This window comes from Synchiropus splendidus, chromosome 6 (assembly GCF_027744825.2).
Source record: "Synchiropus splendidus isolate RoL2022-P1 chromosome 6, RoL_Sspl_1.0, whole genome shotgun sequence".
In the NCBI taxonomy this organism is placed as follows: Eukaryota; Metazoa; Chordata; class Actinopteri; order Syngnathiformes; family Callionymidae; genus Synchiropus; species Synchiropus splendidus.
Window position 1 is genome coordinate 17,777,681 of NC_071339.1, and position 16,078 is coordinate 17,793,758.

At 49.2% G+C, this 16,078-nt stretch overlaps 3 protein-coding genes across 5 annotated transcripts; 1 reads left to right on the forward strand and 2 right to left on the reverse strand.

Moving 5' to 3' along the window:
- The first annotated feature begins 141 nt into the window (after window positions 1–141).
- Window positions 142–2,554, forward strand: psmf1 (proteasome inhibitor subunit 1). The gene is made up of 7 exons (XM_053868256.1): window positions 142–462; window positions 1,199–1,351; window positions 1,430–1,512; window positions 1,600–1,764; window positions 1,838–1,894; window positions 1,984–2,154; window positions 2,273–2,554. Exons 1-7 carry the CDS (start codon window positions 334–336, stop codon window positions 2,322–2,324), a joined length of 810 nt encoding a protein of 269 aa, XP_053724231.1. The 5' UTR covers window positions 142–333; the 3' UTR covers window positions 2,325–2,554.
- On the reverse strand, window positions 2,417–5,473 carry tmem74b (transmembrane protein 74B). 3 transcript variants are annotated; one of them, XR_008414855.1, is made up of 4 exons: window positions 5,293–5,473; window positions 4,449–4,659; window positions 2,814–4,287; window positions 2,699–2,719 (listed from the first exon to the last, which is right to left on the reverse strand). XR_008414855.1 is itself a non-coding variant. In XM_053868257.1 (3 exons), the coding sequence occupies exons 2-3, from the start codon at window positions 4,614–4,616 to the stop codon at window positions 3,769–3,771; spliced, it is 687 nt and encodes a 228-aa protein (XP_053724232.1). In that variant the 5' UTR covers window positions 4,617–4,659; window positions 5,293–5,473; the 3' UTR covers window positions 2,417–3,768. The 3 variants fall into 3 exon arrangements, 2 of the variants coding, with proteins under 2 accessions (XP_053724232.1, XP_053724233.1); XM_053868257.1 differs by having other exon boundaries at window positions 2,417–4,287; XM_053868258.1 differs by lacking the exon at window positions 5,293–5,473 and having other exon boundaries at window positions 2,417–4,287; window positions 4,449–5,267.
- A 152-nt stretch (window positions 5,474–5,625) lies between these two features.
- rbl1 (retinoblastoma-like 1 (p107)) lies at window positions 5,626–15,855 on the reverse strand. Its single transcript, XM_053868254.1, is given in 24 exon segments — window positions 5,626–6,244; window positions 6,632–6,796; window positions 6,860–6,999; window positions 7,168–7,255; window positions 8,413–8,484; window positions 8,558–8,734; window positions 9,069–9,256; window positions 9,328–9,401; window positions 9,482–9,617; window positions 9,708–9,846; window positions 10,024–10,188; window positions 10,261–10,322; window positions 10,325–10,376; window positions 10,606–10,709; window positions 10,780–10,892; window positions 10,961–11,127; window positions 11,445–11,613; window positions 11,693–11,757; window positions 13,198–13,379; window positions 13,487–13,615; window positions 13,712–13,776; window positions 13,913–14,116; window positions 14,193–14,326; window positions 15,581–15,855. Coding segments are annotated over 24 exon segments (3,147 nt in total). The 5' UTR covers window positions 15,743–15,855; the 3' UTR covers window positions 5,626–6,049.
- Between the last annotated feature and the right edge of the window lie 223 nt (window positions 15,856–16,078).

The following is a 16,078-nucleotide window of genomic DNA, read 5'->3' on the forward strand; positions in this document are numbered from 1 at the left end:
GAGGAAAAACAACAAAAACAAACAAACGTTTGAAGTTTAGCTGAATGAAAACGTCGCGTTTTCCTGTAAGTTCGTGTTTGTTGGGGTCACGTGGTTCAAAGGAGCCGAGGTGGGCGTGTTCTTCTATCGCGACCTATCAGCGAGCGATTGTTCTGCCATGCGTCATCATTTTATTGTTTCACTTTTATAAGACGCGACTGTTGCACTTTTTTTTCTACAGAAGTGAAACAGCTCGTCAGGTATTCTCCACACTATCATGCGAGGTCCACAGACGGGCAGATGAACAGCTGAATTCGAGCGTTAGAAGGAGAAGCGGAGACACTCGGACGAGACATGGCGGGCTTGGAGGTGTTGTACACCTGTGTCGGCGACAGCATCACCTGTCCACAGGACGCGCTCATCTGCTTCGTGCACTGGGAGATCATCACGGCCGGCTTCAAGTGCCTGGGCTCTGGGGACGAGGTGAGCGGAAGTAGGCAGCTAGCACTAGCACTGTTAGCATCGTCTACCCCCAAACTCATCGATCGACCAAAACTTGTGCTGTGTCATCATAGATTAACCACCAGCTGCTGCCAACATTTCTAAAGTGTTGTTTATCGCTTCACGCATGCGTGTCAGACCAAGCTGTTGACGTCATGTAGCGTGCAGCCCGCCCGGGTGTTCGCGACAAAACAGTTGTTTAAATGTGACACACGCCGGATGAAAGCCCAGTATGTGCTCCTGTTTCTAACTCAATATTGTTGGTCAATGTTTGTAAACAACTGCATGACAGTGCGAAGTACAAAAACATCAGATTCTACAATGAGGTTTTGTCGCACAGTTGACAGCTTGCAGCAGGTTAGCTCTTCAAAATCTGTCTGTTTACTGACTTTAAACATGCTAAAACAAAAGTCTGTGTGAAGTATAAACCAGTTTTGGGGTCATCTGAGTGTGTAACGTCTCAAGTGGGGCGACACCGCAAGTTCTAGTCCATACATGAATCTCCATTCAGGTCTGAAGAATGGCTGTGTGAAGCCGAAGGACAAACCTCTCTCTGCACCTGATAGGGTCAGAGGTCAAGACCAAACTTGTTTGTGCCGCAGGATGGACGTATTAATGTGTCACTTGTGTAGTGGAAACTCCAGATTAATGGTCAATGTGAGCATGAAGATCTGAAGTCCTGAGAAGATCCGGTGATGCTGTCCTCGCTCTCCTGCAGCCCGGCCCTGACGACAGGAAGTCCGAACTTCTTCCAGCTGACTGGAACAGCAACAAGGAGCTCTACGTTCTCAGGTACCAGGAGAAGAATGGAGATGATCGACTGCTGCTCAAGTCTCTGGTCATGGACTCCAACCTCATCTTCCTCCTCATGGTACACACTTGCACATTCACATCCTGAAGCTCCTCTTGTCTCTGACTGAGGAAACATCAATCATCTGTGTTTATGCAGAACGGCGCCTCCAAACAGGTCGGGGACTTCACGGTCAACGTCAGTGACCATGTGGACTCGGAGCATCTTCACACGTTCGACAGGTTTGTGTCTTTGGACGCATAACTCTTCTGCATCCGTTTTCATCTGGCCCAGACTGAAAGTTCTGAAGCTCATGCTCTGGTCCTCAGGGTCTACAAGGACGTGGGCAGTCTGTCAGAGAAGGTTCGGAAACTTCTCCCTGCCTCCACTAGAACCAGCCAGCCGGAGGAGCAGCAAAGAGAAGGGAGGCGAGGCAACAGTGACCTGCAATGCATCCCCAGCAGACGCCCGAGACCCGGGACACAACCAGACAGGTGGGTAGGCCCTCATACATGGGTGTGTGATGCCATGGGTGCTGGAGTTGACATTGACGTGTGTGTGTTTCAGGTTCGACCCGTTGGCTAATCCATTTGCTGCGGGTGGATTGGACCTGGACCCGTTCGGGTGAGTGAGAAAAGCTGGGCTTCTGAAGCTAGATCACTTGGATCTGGCCTGTGTTCTGATGCCGGTTCTGGCTTGCGTGTCTCTTGCAGGTCGCGTGGTGGTGGTGGAATGATTGTGGATCCACTCAGGTCTGGGTACCCTCGTTCTGGTTTCGACCCATCCAGCGGAATCCCAGACATCCTCCCGCCTGGTGCTGTTCCCCCAGGAGCTCGTTTCGACCCGTTCGGACCCGTCGGGCCCAACAGACAGAGCAGACCCGGGTGAGTCTGGTCAGACGTGAACGCTGTGTCATGTGACTCTAAATAAAGCTTAGAACTGAGTTGCATGACTCGAGACAAGAGAGCAATCCTGTGACTCAGGTTCCGACTGTCCCCTCAGGCCCGACCCGGATCACCTCCCCCCGCCTGGCTACGACGACATGTTCATGTAGACACAGCTTGTGTGTTGATCTCCCCCCTAGAACTACATAGACCTCCCAACTGTCCCCTGGTGTGAGATACTGCAGGCGGCCAGCAGGAGGAGCACTAGAGTCTGGTCCACGATAAACATTACATGCGCTAATCCTAATCCACCTTTCTTTATTATGACATTCACATGTCGTTTCACTGTTTTAGGTTTTGAAGTTGAATAAACAAAAGGCGTAAAAATGTTTTATTGATCTTTTTTTTTTTTCTAAATCGTCAACATCAAGTTGGTCATGATTTTTGAATACTGCTACTACTTTAAAATGAATTTATTAAGATTATTTTAGCAAACCATCTTGGTGCAAGGGCAGGGTTCTCCTGCAAGTCTTGGAGAGGTTCTGGTTGCGCCGCCCTTGTAAGTCTGCAAGAAAGTTAATTCATATGAAAACACTCTCTAAAACTATTACTTCAGATTGAAAAACAAACAGCTTGACTTTCACTTTCCGCGTAAGCACCTCAGACGGGTTCATGTCTTCTGCACGAGCAACTCACGACGTGATGTCATCAGAAACTTGCTTTACATTTATTGTTGATAAATATCTCAGAACCTGGTTTTGTCTGGACTGGTGTCGAACCCACAACCATTGAAGCGTCACACAGCTGAAGAGCATTCAGAGGCGGGACACATATAGGAGCGTTCCATTCCTCACTTGCAGGCTGCAAAGGAAACGTGTTACAGCCTGACACCCAAGATCGGAATATTCATGACTCCACTGCGGCCTCTACTTTGATGACAACAACAAAGCCACAGAGACGCAAGTGGTCCACTTCCTGGTTCTGACTTGGAGTGCTCATACAAGGATCCGCTGTCGCTAACATACGACTGCTACGCTTGCACCAAACTGTGAATGAAAGACAACGTAACAAGGTTTGCCGCTTACCACTGGCATTAGCTAAACATTCTCAGGCGACACAATGACATTCAAATGTGCTTTGCCAAAGTCCATGTGTGATGCTGCAGCTAGCAAAAACTCAAAAGTATCATGAGCAAAAACATCGGGCTGGTTAGCGTTACCATGACGTGACGTCGGTGTGCGCACTGATGCCTCGCTTTCTTGCTAGCTACAGGTAGAACAGTGATCGATTTAGTTGGACAAAGTTGTGGTGTCTGATTTGGCCCCGTGTGTTTTCACCGAATCAGCTGCATTGCGAATTTGGTCGGATACTCAATATGATTTCTTCATCGACGCTAACAGTAGCAATAGTCGCAATCACTGGGAATACTGTGGTTCAAACAGTTATCGTGCTCAGCTGATGTTTGAGGCTGTTTCCATGGAAACAGAGGAGCCCAGACGTTTCATACATTCAGACAGGATGTGCTTGACCATAAGTCAGTGCTATCGGGTTTCACGTATAAAGCATTTATACGTCCAGAACTGCTGTCGGGTTTACTCTCCCGGAAGGAAGGAGTCAGGAGTCTCTGTCCCCCCTGCTGTGCCCCTTCGTGTCATCTTGCTCTCCCAACCCCCCGGCCTCACCCACCTCCCCACCGTCCTCCCCCGTGGCCAGCTGTTTCATCCTCAGGTTGATGGAGCCATAAGTCCTTTTGGGTCGCACGAAGGCGGTCCGGCGACGGTATATCCCGCTGCGACAGATGGAGACCATGAGCAGCACGGACAGGAACATGCCGCCCAGTGTCAGCAGGCCCAGACCCGCGATGATGCACTTGTCAAGGTGGGACCCCAGTTGGGCGTAGTAGGTCTCCACACGCTCCATCTGGCGGGCCGACACCGACTCTGGGTCCAGTTTGGCCTCTCGAGGGATGGTGTAGGCAATGACAACCAGCACGATGCCGCTCACCAGGAACACCAGGGCGAAGATGAAGCCATAGTCTGCCGTGCGATCGACCCCCGCCGACGACTCCTGCACATCGTCCGGACCCTCCGTCTCCTCATCGTACGAGGGGAGCGAGCTGCGGTGCTGGACCTCCTGGAGGAGAGAGGGGGCGGAGTTAAAGGTTGAGGCAAGGCAGGGAGATGGGTAAAGAAGCTAGGAAAAGAGGGGATGATAAAGAAAGAGAAGCAGAGGTAAAGAAGGAAGGCAAATGAGATGGAGGGAGAGGGAGTCTGGGTTGCGAGGTCACGACCCACTTGGGTGGAGTTAGAGGAGGAGGGTTGGCAGTTCGACGCCTCTGGATGGTGGGGCTCCTCATCCCGCAGGAAGGAAGCATTGTCGAAGCCGCGGCCTGGTGGCGCCGTCTTGCAGGCGCTCGGGCTGGTCAGCTCCTGCAGCTCCACGGTGTTCAAACCCGACTCCATGGGAACCTGCTAGTCGCTGGTGGTGCCGCAGTCGGCATCTTCTCTGCAACACAACTTCTTTAACTCAGCACAAGATCGCTACAACCACAGGGGGGCGCACCAGCATGTCGCCTGACAAAGAGGGAAAAAGCTGAGCCAGAACGCACTCAATCTACGCTGCCGGAATGATGACGTCACTGACCCGATCCTGAGTACCTCTGCGCGTCATTTTTATTCCCGGTGAGTCATGCCCGACTTTTGGAATGTTTAAACAACATCAATATTTAAACAATTAATCATTAACTGCTTGCTAACATATAGCATCGCCACACATTCAAACATCGGAAGATATGTAAACAAGGGTGACGTGAATTTAAAATCCCCAGTGAAGAGGCGCTAATGGCGAGTCTGAATCACGGCTGGAACAGACGGGCTCTCGGTGTGACGCCACCGCAGTGACCTTGCCAGGCTCGTCGCGGCCAAACCTGAACTCGAGTGTCGGAACCACGATGCGAAACATCGTTGCAGCCGGTCACAGCGACCATCTTGTTGCGGGAGACAACACCGACCGGCGGGTCTCCGAGGAGACGCGGTCTCCCGGCAGGTGCAGGGGCGGACACCGTCAGCCGGAATTGAAAGGGGCTTTCACAGGGACAGGAGCGGCGCTGGCGGAAGGAGTGAGGTCAGCGGGTCTTACCTGCTGGTGCTGCCGCGACCAGGCGACGGTCAGACGGACATCAGGATGGAGAGGGTGCGGGCATGCGCAGACGGAGGCTGAGCACTTCAGACTGGAGGAGGAGACTGGGTCCAAATTCTGGGGACCGAATCACGCGTTTGAGCAAAACAGATGTTTAAGAATATAATTTCACGTCAATCATTTGGTCCATCTGGTGTGACGTCATGGTTGCGACCACGCACTCGCGTCTACTCGAGCAACAAAGCTACTCGAGCAACTCCTGCAGTGAGAAGATCTACTCGACTCTCATAGATAAAAAGAACCAGTCTTTTTTCGGTCTTTTTTTAATTAACAAGAAAATAACTTTCTTTTGTTACAAAGATACAACAGTTTTTCTAACGGACACACACACACTGTACAGCCCCACAGCTCACAGAAGAAACCAAAAACGGCAGCTCTAGGAAACTATATACAACCAGACTTGGACTGAATGATTGACAGCTTGGTGACTTTCACAATAAAAACATAAATAATCCTCTGGTTTCTTTTTTTGTACATGGACTATCAGTAGGGGCGTCACCTCGGTAACAAGGTACTATGTGACATCGTAAGTAATAAATAACGCGCCGAGTTGAACTAGAATAGAAAACAAGTCACATGACCATCGCCGACATGAACTCTGCAATAATAATTGCGACGGGTGTCTTTTGAAAGTCAGATTCTGAAGCTAAAACAGAAACAAGGAAGATAAAAGTGGCAGTAAAAACGTTGTGTCCGCTCAGTGACTCTGGCGCTCTGACACAACGTCCTGCAGCCGTTTCAGCAGCACGTCTGGGCTGCTGCCGTTCTCTGGACATGCACGCTTGCTGGGGGAGTCGCAGGCTGATGACATCATCATGTCGCCCTCCATGGTGAAGGCTCTCTTGCGGCTCACGCAGCCCTGCCGGATCATGCGGTTGATGTCGGAAAAGTCCTGCAGAGAGTGACATCAGGACATAGTCCCACAAATATGAAGTCGATGTAGGTGTGTGTGTGTGTGTGTGTGTGTGTGTGAATGCATTGGTTTATCTCTTCTTGTACTTGGAGAAAACCACCTCCTTGTGAGGACATTTGGCTTGGTTAGGAGCGCTTGCCAGTCCTAACAAGGTTAAGCCTAAATTTGAGAGTTGAAACACCAAAATAACTAGGTCACTATTATTGGTTTGGTTCAGAGTCCTGGTTAAAGCCACTTGTTTTGGATGGTTAGCTTTAGGGTGAGAGGCTGTGATAAGCATGCAAGTCAATGAGAAACCTCCAAAAGGATAGAAGTACGAGAATGTGTGTGTGTGTGTGTGTGTGTGTGTGTGTGTGTGTGTCTCACCTTGGACGGGCTGCTGTTGATCCTGTGAGTAAAGGAGTTTGGCGACAAACAGCCACTAGAGTTCTTGTGTGGCGAGACGTAGAGCGAGTGCCGCTGAGAGATGCGGCGAGGAGAGAGTGGCTGTGCCCGGACCGAGGGAAAGGGTGAGAGTGGCGGCGCGTCTGCCTGTGAGGTCACACAAACGCGTGTTAGCCGGCAGTCTGACAGGTTGCTGCAATATTCTCGTACTCTGGCGTCGTTGGTGGCGTATCTCATGGCGAAACTCTTCATCATCTGCACGAAGACGCAGTTGTAGAACTGAATCAGGTCGCCGCGTTCTTCCTCTCCGCCACCGGCCGACTCCTGCGCCCGCCCGCTTTTCTCCGCCGCTGCAACACACACGGTTTCAACTCACAGCCAGGCTTTGTTGTGACATCACTGGCACACTGTGATCGTGTGATGTTCTTGAAATGTGGTTGGTGGTGGTTTGTTCTGTGAATGGAAAACCTAAGGAAACTACCATCCTCCTCCTTCTCAAGTGGAAGAATGCATCTTACATTCACCCCCAGATGCTTGATCCACTTCCATCTTCTCGTCCGCCACATGTTCTCTGGGAGCTCCACGAATCAGGACGCTGCGATACACCTGCAGGCACATTCAGACACACACTGTTATACTTACGCCTACTCAGGAGCCACTGAAGAACTAAGATCGTGGGGCCTCAACTATCAACAGCAGTCAAAGACCAGAGTGATCATCTTGTCCAGACAGCACAACAAACTCCACCTGGGACCCTCAAGCTTTTGTGTGTGTGTGTGTGTGTGTGTGTGTGTGTGTGTGTGTGTGTGTGTGTGTGTGTGTGTGTGTGTGTGTGTGTGTGTGTGTGTGTGTGTGTGTGTGTGTGTGTGTGTGTGTGTGTGTGTGTGTGTGTGTGTGTGTGTGTGTGTGTGTGTGTGTGTGTGTGTGTGTGTGTGTGTGTGTGTGTGTGTGTGTGTGTGTGTGTGTGTGTGTGTGTGTGTGTGTGTGTGTGTGTGTGTGTGTGTGTGTGTGTGTGTGTGTGTGTGTGTGTGTGTGTGTGTGTGTGTGTGTGTGTGTGTGTGTGTGTGTGTGTGTGTGTGTGTGTGTGTGTGTGTGTGTGTGTGTGTGTGTGTGTGTGTGTGTGTGTGTGTGTGTGTGTGTGTGTGTGTGTGTGTGTGTGTGTGTGTGTGTGTGTGTGTGTGTGTGTGTGTGTGTGTGTGTGTGTGTGTGTGTGTGTGTGTGTGTGTGTGTGTGTGTGTGTGTGTGTGTGTGTGTGTGTGTGTGTGTGTGTGTGTGTGTGTGTGTGTGTGTGTGTGTGTGTGTGTGTGTGTGTGTGTGTGTGTGTGTGTGTGTGTGTGTGTGTGTGTGTGTGTGTGTGTGTGTGTGTGTGTGTGTGTGTGTGTGTGTGTGTGTGTGTGTGTGTGTGTGTGTGTGTGTGTGTGTGTGTGTGTGTGTGTGTGTGTGTGTGTGTGTGTGTGTGTGTGTGTGTGTGTGTGTGTGTGTGTGTGTGTGTGTGTGTGTGTGTGTGTGTGTGTGTGTGTGTGTGTGTGTGTGTGTGTGTGTGTGTGTGTGTGTGTGTGTGTGTGTGTGTGTGTGTGTGTGTGTGTGTGTGTGTGTGTGTGTGTGTGTGTGTGTGTGTGTGTGTGTGTGTGTGTGTGTGTGTGTGTGTGTGTGTGTGTGTGTGTGTGTGTGTGTGTGTGTGTGTGTGTGTGTGTGTGTGTGTGTGTGTGTGTGTGTGTGTGTGTGTGTGTGTGTGTGTGTGTGTGTGTGTGTGTCTGTCTTACATGGCTGCTGGCCTGTGGTTGGCTGCGGTAACATTTCATAATGTCCTGGAAGGTGCGAGTGTCTTTGGTGATCTGCAGAAGAACATCATGTTCACACCAGCACTGGACTCAGCTTGCTGCCACTGGGACAAAGGTCGCGGCTTACCTTGGAGATAATGTAGATGGTGCAGAGCAGCAGCTGGTCCAGGTGACGGTCCTTCATCAGCTCGGTGCAGTGAACAAGGCAATGTTCAAACGCGGTCCAGATCTTCCCTCGGAGATCAGCTTGAATGTCCAGCTTGGAGCACAGATCTCTGAGCCGCACACTGGCGAGGTGATAGACCTGAAGAGGAAGCAGAGCGGTAGGTCACAGCAGCGGGCGCCCCGACCCGAGATGACCCTGGCCGATTTAACGAGAGCCAGCCCTCCCATCTGGCAAACCAAGCAGCTGTGGTTTCCATGCGCCGAACTGGTTCCTCTATCTTGGTGAGTCAAAAAGTGGCAGACCTCAATGACCTGTGTCACATTTGCCTTCAGCAGAGCAGTGTTTCCACTACATGTAAACGATTAATTGAGAGCCGCCACACCTTCAGAAAAATGGTCTCCTTTGAAAGATGAAAGGGAGAAACCCTGCAGAGTCTTGACATGAAGACACCACGTGACCAAGTGGCTCTCACCTTCCTGAAGAAGAGAGCCAAAGACCCGGTTCGTCTGGGTTTCCCGCTGCTTGGAGGGGGTTCAGAGGTCACTGGTGCGGGTGCAGGTCGGCTGGGAGAGGCGGTCAACAGGAACTGGGCGGTGACCGTGCCCGATGAGTCGCACGGCTGAACCGGGATCAGCGTGATGGTGTGGTCGTTGTTGATGCCTGCATGCACTTCACAGATCAGTCGACAGATGGCGTGTTTGTGTGTGTTTGTGTGTCTGTCCGCTACACACCCTGTGGCAGGATGTTGAGGACAGTGGCTGGCCCGCCTGCGGTTGCGATCTTCAGCGTGCCGCTAGTGTCAAAGGTCAGTCTCTTGGCAGGAGATACTCGACTCACTCCTGGCATCAGAGTTGGGCGATCTTCAGCGTGCCGCTAGTGTCAAAGGTCAGTCTCTTGGCAGGAGATACTCGACTCACTCCTGGCATCAGAGTTGGCGGGTCTTCACCGAACAGACGGCGTCTGGCCGCGCTACCGGCAGCTGGTGAGCTGTACCTGTCGTGGACTGGAGAAGGAGGCACATCTGGACAGAAGAGGGGTGCGGGTGGGGGGTCATGAGCAAGTGAGCTTGACTGGAACGCGCCTGATGGTGTTGAGATGAGACAACCTTCACCTTTGCGGGCGCTGCCCACACCGGTCCGGCACTCTCTGATGCGAGGATGGATGATGGGAGAGAGGGCCATCATGGGGAGATGGGACTGAGTCGTACTGGTCGATACAGAACCAGAGTCAAGGCTGGAGGAGAAATTCACCTGCAGAAGTGATCACGTCATGTGAGCAAAACGTGTGACAACACAGATCACTGCATATTAACTTTCTGCAGCAGTACCTCAAACTGACAAAAGAGTCAGATGGTGACACCAAAACAAGCACCAAACAAACCAGTGGGCAGCATCTCACTGCAGAACGTGCTAGTGTGTCAGACTCACCTCCTCCACAGTCGGGACCTTGTTCCCAGCCGCTTGCAGGGAACTCCACAGAGCAGAGTCAGCGGTCCAGGCCCGGCTGTCTAGGACCTGCTCCTCCAGGGAGTTCAGGTGTTTCACCATGTCTCTGGAGAGACCTTCTTCTGAGCGGATGAACACCTCAATCACCTGCAACAACCATTTCAACATTCTCATACAAGTTTGTTTTTATTAAGGCATGTGTGTGTTTGTGTGTGCGACCTTAAAGAAGTAGAAGGGAGCCAGATTGAAGACGTTGATGATCCAGGGAAACGTCCTCTGGCCTCCAGACAACACGCCATCAGAGAACAGTGGAAGATGTCCTGCTCCAGCAACACCTGTGACACATGCACAGTTCAGTTGTTGTCTCACTTTGGAGGAATCTGAAGACTGTGTGTACTTTCACTATCCAATTTAAACGTGTGTTTTCTAGTTTATGACTGTGTAATTGTGTGACGTTTATGTTCACACATGGATCACCGTAGCCAGTCTTTGGCTGCTGTGACGCAACCATGCTAACCATTGTGCTCACTAACAGCAACTTTGCTCATGTGCCTGCCCACTTACGCTCATGTCTATGCCCTGCAGACGCTTGGTTTCCTGCACCATAACATTCTCCAGTATCTTGTAGTACAGGATCTCGGCCAGTTTCAGACGGTTTTCGGCAAAGTCTGTAGCAGGGACAAGATGGAAAATATGATGACATATTGAATCTTCTGATTGTGTGAACACCTGTCGTACCGTTGTGAGAGCCCCGAGTGTCTTCAGAGTCTTTGGTGTAATGCTCTTTGAAGGTCTGCCCGAGCCTCTTCATTCTAGACTGGATCTCATCCACAGGGTTTCTGGAGCATGACCTGGACAGACCAGTTTTCTTACCACAACAAGCTTTTGAATGCGACACCAGAAGGGAGGAGGAACACACTTGAAGATCAGGAGCAGCTGGTCACTGGGGTTGTTCCTCAGCCCGGCCACCATGCTCTGCAGCCGGCTGACGCTCTGTGTCGCGGAGGAAACTGGTGTGATGAACAGGTCCTTCTCTTTCAGGTAGACACGGCCGGTCAAGGGGGTGGCAGGGGCGAGGGACCCAGACTGAAACATAAACATCCGCACTGAGCTAAAATAACCAGATAAAAATGTGAGTGAGTCAGTTCCTGACTTAAATCATTTCACAGGGCAACCTCTTCTTTCTTATTTGTTGTCTTTCAGCATCTCCCTTCAGGAGTCTCCATAGTGGATCATCTGCCTCCATCTCACCCGGTCCTCTGCTTCCTCTTCTCTCAAACCTACAAACCTCCTTCACCACGTCCATAAATCTCCTCTTTGGACTTCATCTCAATCTTCTATTTTCCCGAAAAATTAGATCAAAAGACTCTCCGCACTGAGACGAACATGCCGTTTGTCTTCACCTTCTCCGCGTGTGGCTGCGCCTGCGCACACGTCTGACTGGCAGTCGGCTCTTGTACACTCTTTCTGGGCGTTCCGATTTCCTCGTCGGCGTCGGCTCCCAGGAACACTCGCTCGTCAAAATCTCCTACCGTTAGCACATACTCCTCATACTCCCGGTTCAAGCATTTACTGACGGGCACACAAACACATACAACTCTCAGAACACTCATCAAGCAAACATCGAGTGGAGGGGAGCAAAGTCTCTCACTTGTTGTCAATGAAGTTTAGAGGATCCAACAGCTCCGTCAGCAGTTCTTCGTTTCCCTTCAGAATCTGAGTAAAGCAAAGACACAAACAGCCTTTGTCAACAATCGAGGTGACCTGGTTTGTTTGTGTTCCTTTTTGATCACATCAGAGTTAACACGCGTCCACTCACAACAGCAGCTGACACTCTCAGATATCAGCAAGGCCACAGTCCGGGATTGGCTTCTTAAACGTATTGTGGGTCCATAATAACTCAGAATACATGAAGTGTTCTCAGAAGTTATCTGTCCAGCAGCATCTGAGCGCTACTGAATTCTCAGTCATGCATGTCCCAGCCGGCTAAGATGACTCCGGAGGGACAAAAGTGACTCATACATTAGTCAGGTATTGTGATCAGGAAGGGAGCAGTAAACCTGCAGAAACTTATTTGGCCAGCAGGAAACACGTTTCACACAGGCCTCTTTTTCTTGGGTCACTTTTCTCCGTACCGGGAGTCGAGTCTGGAGTGAGATCGTCAGTGTCCGTCCCTTCATTGACCACAAGCTGTAAAATGTGACTCAGGAGACTTTGATCTAAAGCTTATTTTTGAGTTCAGCATACTTTCACAATAATCTTCGAGTTCAAGGGTCTTCTTACAATGATGTTTATAAAATATTGAAAGATTTGAGCTTAATGTATTTTTACACAAATACAGATTTTATGGTGACACATTCAGAGAGGGAAAACTAATCATCAAAAAGCTGGAGGGACAAGTAGCTGAATGTAGAGGTTGGAGACATACATGACTGGCTGAGATGATGGCTCCTCCTCTAATGGAGCCAGATACGGCAACGTTGTTATCTTAGCTACTTTAATATCATTCCACAGTAGATAAATTCTTCTTCTCAGAGCCGCCATGTTGATTCCCCACTAACTTCACACCTGGTACCAGCACCATGACCTACTATTTTTAATGCGACTTGAGGCAATAAGTCGCTTTGGTGGCTGGAAACAGCCGACTCCTCAGGTGCTACTCAAAGTTAAAACTATGTTAGAACTAGCCAGTTCAGTAGGTATTTTTAGTGTAGAAGAGGTATCTGTCAGGGACGACAAGGAAATGAGTCAAGTCAATATAAACAATCCCAATAATTTCACTTGTCACTGCATTTGGCGATTTATACATGACAGTTCCTCATTCAATCAATTGCTCGAATGAATGCTTTCATTTTGTCAATTCTTAGACCTCAGAGGAAAATGTGGAAACTCAAATACGTTTGGGCTGTTAAAGAAAAGCAAAGATGCATTAGGATAAGGTAAAGACAAAGATAAGGTGTGTTGCCTTCTTTAGCCTAATAAAATGATGTTCATTTGTCCTGGAATTGTGGAGGCAAGATGAACTACAACCAAACTAGAAAAAAAAAACCTTAACTGATATGGCAAAGAAATATACTGCCAAAAAACAAAAGCTTCAGCTGCGGCTGTGACGGTGTGCATGATATTAGCAGTGTGGTTGTGTGTTGTTGCACTCACTCGTTTCTGGAAGAGCTTGTGGATGTAAGGTTTGAAGTAATGCTGCTTGATACACTTGGCCTCCACCACCAGGCCGTCGTGCAGCTCGCACAGTCTCTCCAGCACGCAGGGTGGCGGCTCGTCTGCCGAGACGTGACCGTCTGCCGAGACGTGACCGTCTGCACGGTACAATGCCGGAAGTCCTGCACACAAACATGTTTCGAATGACAAATGCAGTCAGGTTGCAGGACAGTTTGACAGGAGACCACATTGTAATCATTATGACAGCAACATCAAAGTGGAAACACACCTCTGAAGGTGGGATTGATGAGATCCTTTCTGTTGGTGCAGAGCAGAGCGTTTCCGAAGACCAGGTCGAGACAGCACAACAGCAGGTGGTAGGAGTTCACCAGGTCGTCGCCGATCATGGGGAAGTTTCCTGAGGAAATAAAACATACCAACGTGAGATGCCTACACACCCACACACTTAAGTCATATGCAGTGCAAGGTCTAAGTCTGAAGGTATCACAAATACCTTTGGTGTAGACGAACAGAGTCCAGCAGAACTTGAAGACATCACTGATGTGGCATGGCAGTCGCCTGCAGACAGATGTGAGACCAGTTTGACGTTAATGAGAGAACACAAGGAAACTTCATGCTGGAGTTCACATTAGATGTTTTCATTGACAGCTCGTTCCTTGGAGATCTATATTCAAGTGTAAATCCAGATGCACACCTATGCTTCCTGCTGCGTGGCTGCCGTGGAGGCTCTCCTCCTTGCGGGTTCTGGAACATGTCCATGAAAATGGGCTCAAACTTTCGAAATATCACAGTGGAAACCTCAAAGTTCCTCTCCAGCCGATCCACCCGCTGACGGAAGTCCTGTGTGAGGTTGGACATGTCGGCCCATTTCCTCATCTTGGCAAAGAACTGGATCAAGCTAGGAGAGAGAAGAGCGACAGTAAGCTCATCTGCAGGACTGTTAGTGGCATCACTCCTGACAGTCAAGGACTCACCTCAGTTTGGCGCAGCGAAGGATTCTGGTCAGGGAGACACAGTTTCCTTCCATTACACCTTTACCCACTGTGGGAGTGGACCCTTTCCTGCAGGCGGCATACAGTGAGCAGGCTAGCCAGTGCACCACCTCCCCCTGTGCGACATCACAGTCGTTGAAACAATGGTTCACAGTACATATAGATCGAAGTTGCAGGTTAAGTGTGACCACCAAAAAGAGTCTGTCCTCAAATTATATTAATGTGTTGTCAGGCATGGAAAAGCTTTTTAAACTACAAAAACATTTCTATATCAGCATGCATCGCAGCAACTCTCTTTTTCTTCCCACCTTAGTCCTTTTCATGTCCTCCCTTAACACATCCATGAACCTCTTGTTTTGGGATTCTAACATTCTTTGTTCAACATGTTTCCAGTCTCTCCTCCCTACGTGTCCGAACCACCCTTACATTATCAACGGCACTTCTCCATAACAGGCAACATTGTGATGACAACTACAACACTAAAAAATGCAGCATTAGCACATGCCTCCTGATTTTGGGCAGTAAAGTCATGCTGATTGTACGTCAACATTAATGCTGCCATTTGCGGTCTTCTCATCTTCTGCACTTTGAGATTCGTTGTTGTCTGGCTTGCTCATCACGTAGTTGTAGTTTTCAGGCGATATATTGGTATCAGAGATGGGGGTGGGTTAAAAAACAAAATTGGTAATTGATCTGAGGCGATTTTTGGATATTGATTTGCCCCAAACCAATTATTATTTTTTATTGAGGATAAAAAAACCTGCCTGTCGTTCGAACTCAAATGTATACATTAGTATTTCATCTAGTGCACAACTTACAGGGCCCTATTACTATTTACGGTAATTCTTGAGATTCACTTAATCAAAGCATTTATAGCAAACCAAATTGCATTGTTTTCGGGAAATCTGAATGAAAGCCCAGCACGGCTAAGAGTAGCCTTTATTTTCCAGCCATTTGCATTAAAATAATAAATAAAAAATAAAAAAAAGAGACTATTACAAAGTACCTCAGCACATTTTATTTAAAACCTCGACCAAACATTTAATAAGACCTGATTCATCCCTCAACCCAGCAATATATAGACAAAACGCACATAAATAATAAAACTGAAAACTGCAGTTTGTAACATTTCTGGGGAAAGGCGGTTATGAGTTGTCAGTGTTAACTGAAGAGTGAGTTGACATTTTCAGGGGAGAAGCTGCCTCTACCGTAATGACGGCACTAGTACGGTATTTACGGTATTTAAAGCAGACACCACGCTCAGAGGGGCCCTTTAACTGCGGAGTTCTTCATGGCGCTTTCATGTGGTTCCTTCTCTAAATGAACGCACAGTAACGCATTAGAGTGGGCGAGCAAACTTGGGTTCTGACCTCCAGGGTGTACATGGTCCAAATGCCAGTGAAGTTCTCCATGGCTTCCGTCGCCGTTTGTTCGTCCATATTTAGCTCCTGACACAGCGTCTCCAAACTCCTACGGACGACGCTTTCGTCCATCCTGCCCGACTCAGAGTCGGACGACTCCTCTCCCCGCATTCGCGCAACGTCTCCGCAAACGCTAAAGAACAAATACGAGTTTAAAACGAGCGAACGCGCCGCACAGAGCCAGCGGTCACTCTCAGAAACAACCAGCAGCTTCCTCCGCCTCCAAGGACTACAGCTCCCACAATGCATTGCCTTGGCGCCAAAACTACAAACAAGTGACCAATCGAGAGCGAGTGGCAGTCACTGGGCTCCGCCTACGTCTGTTACCCAGCAACAGCTCGTTCAACAAGTTCTCTTTAACATGAAATATTTGTTTCAAATTACAGCATTGACTGCTCGAATTTAAATTTCCATTCGATGGGAATAGGCCCATAATAATTACGAAAC

Bases quoted from the DNA above. Each gene is read 5' to 3' on its own strand.
- tmem74b (XM_053868257.1), bottom strand. From the start codon at position 4,616: ATGGAGTCGGGTTTGAACACCGTGGAGCTGCAGGAGCTGACCAGCCCG. The intron at 4,288-4,448 runs GTGGGTCGTGAC...TCTCTCCTCCAG, and splicing joins CCTCCTCTAACTCCACCCAA to GAGGTCCAGCACCGCAGCTC.
- psmf1 (XM_053868256.1), top strand. From the start codon at position 334: ATGGCGGGCTTGGAGGTGTTGTACACCTGTGTCGGCGACAGCATCACC. The intron at 1,513-1,599 runs GTTTGTGTCTTT...TCTGGTCCTCAG, and splicing joins CATCTTCACACGTTCGACAG to GGTCTACAAGGACGTGGGCA. The intron at 2,155-2,272 runs GTGAGTCTGGTC...CTGTCCCCTCAG, and splicing joins AACAGACAGAGCAGACCCGG to GCCCGACCCGGATCACCTCC.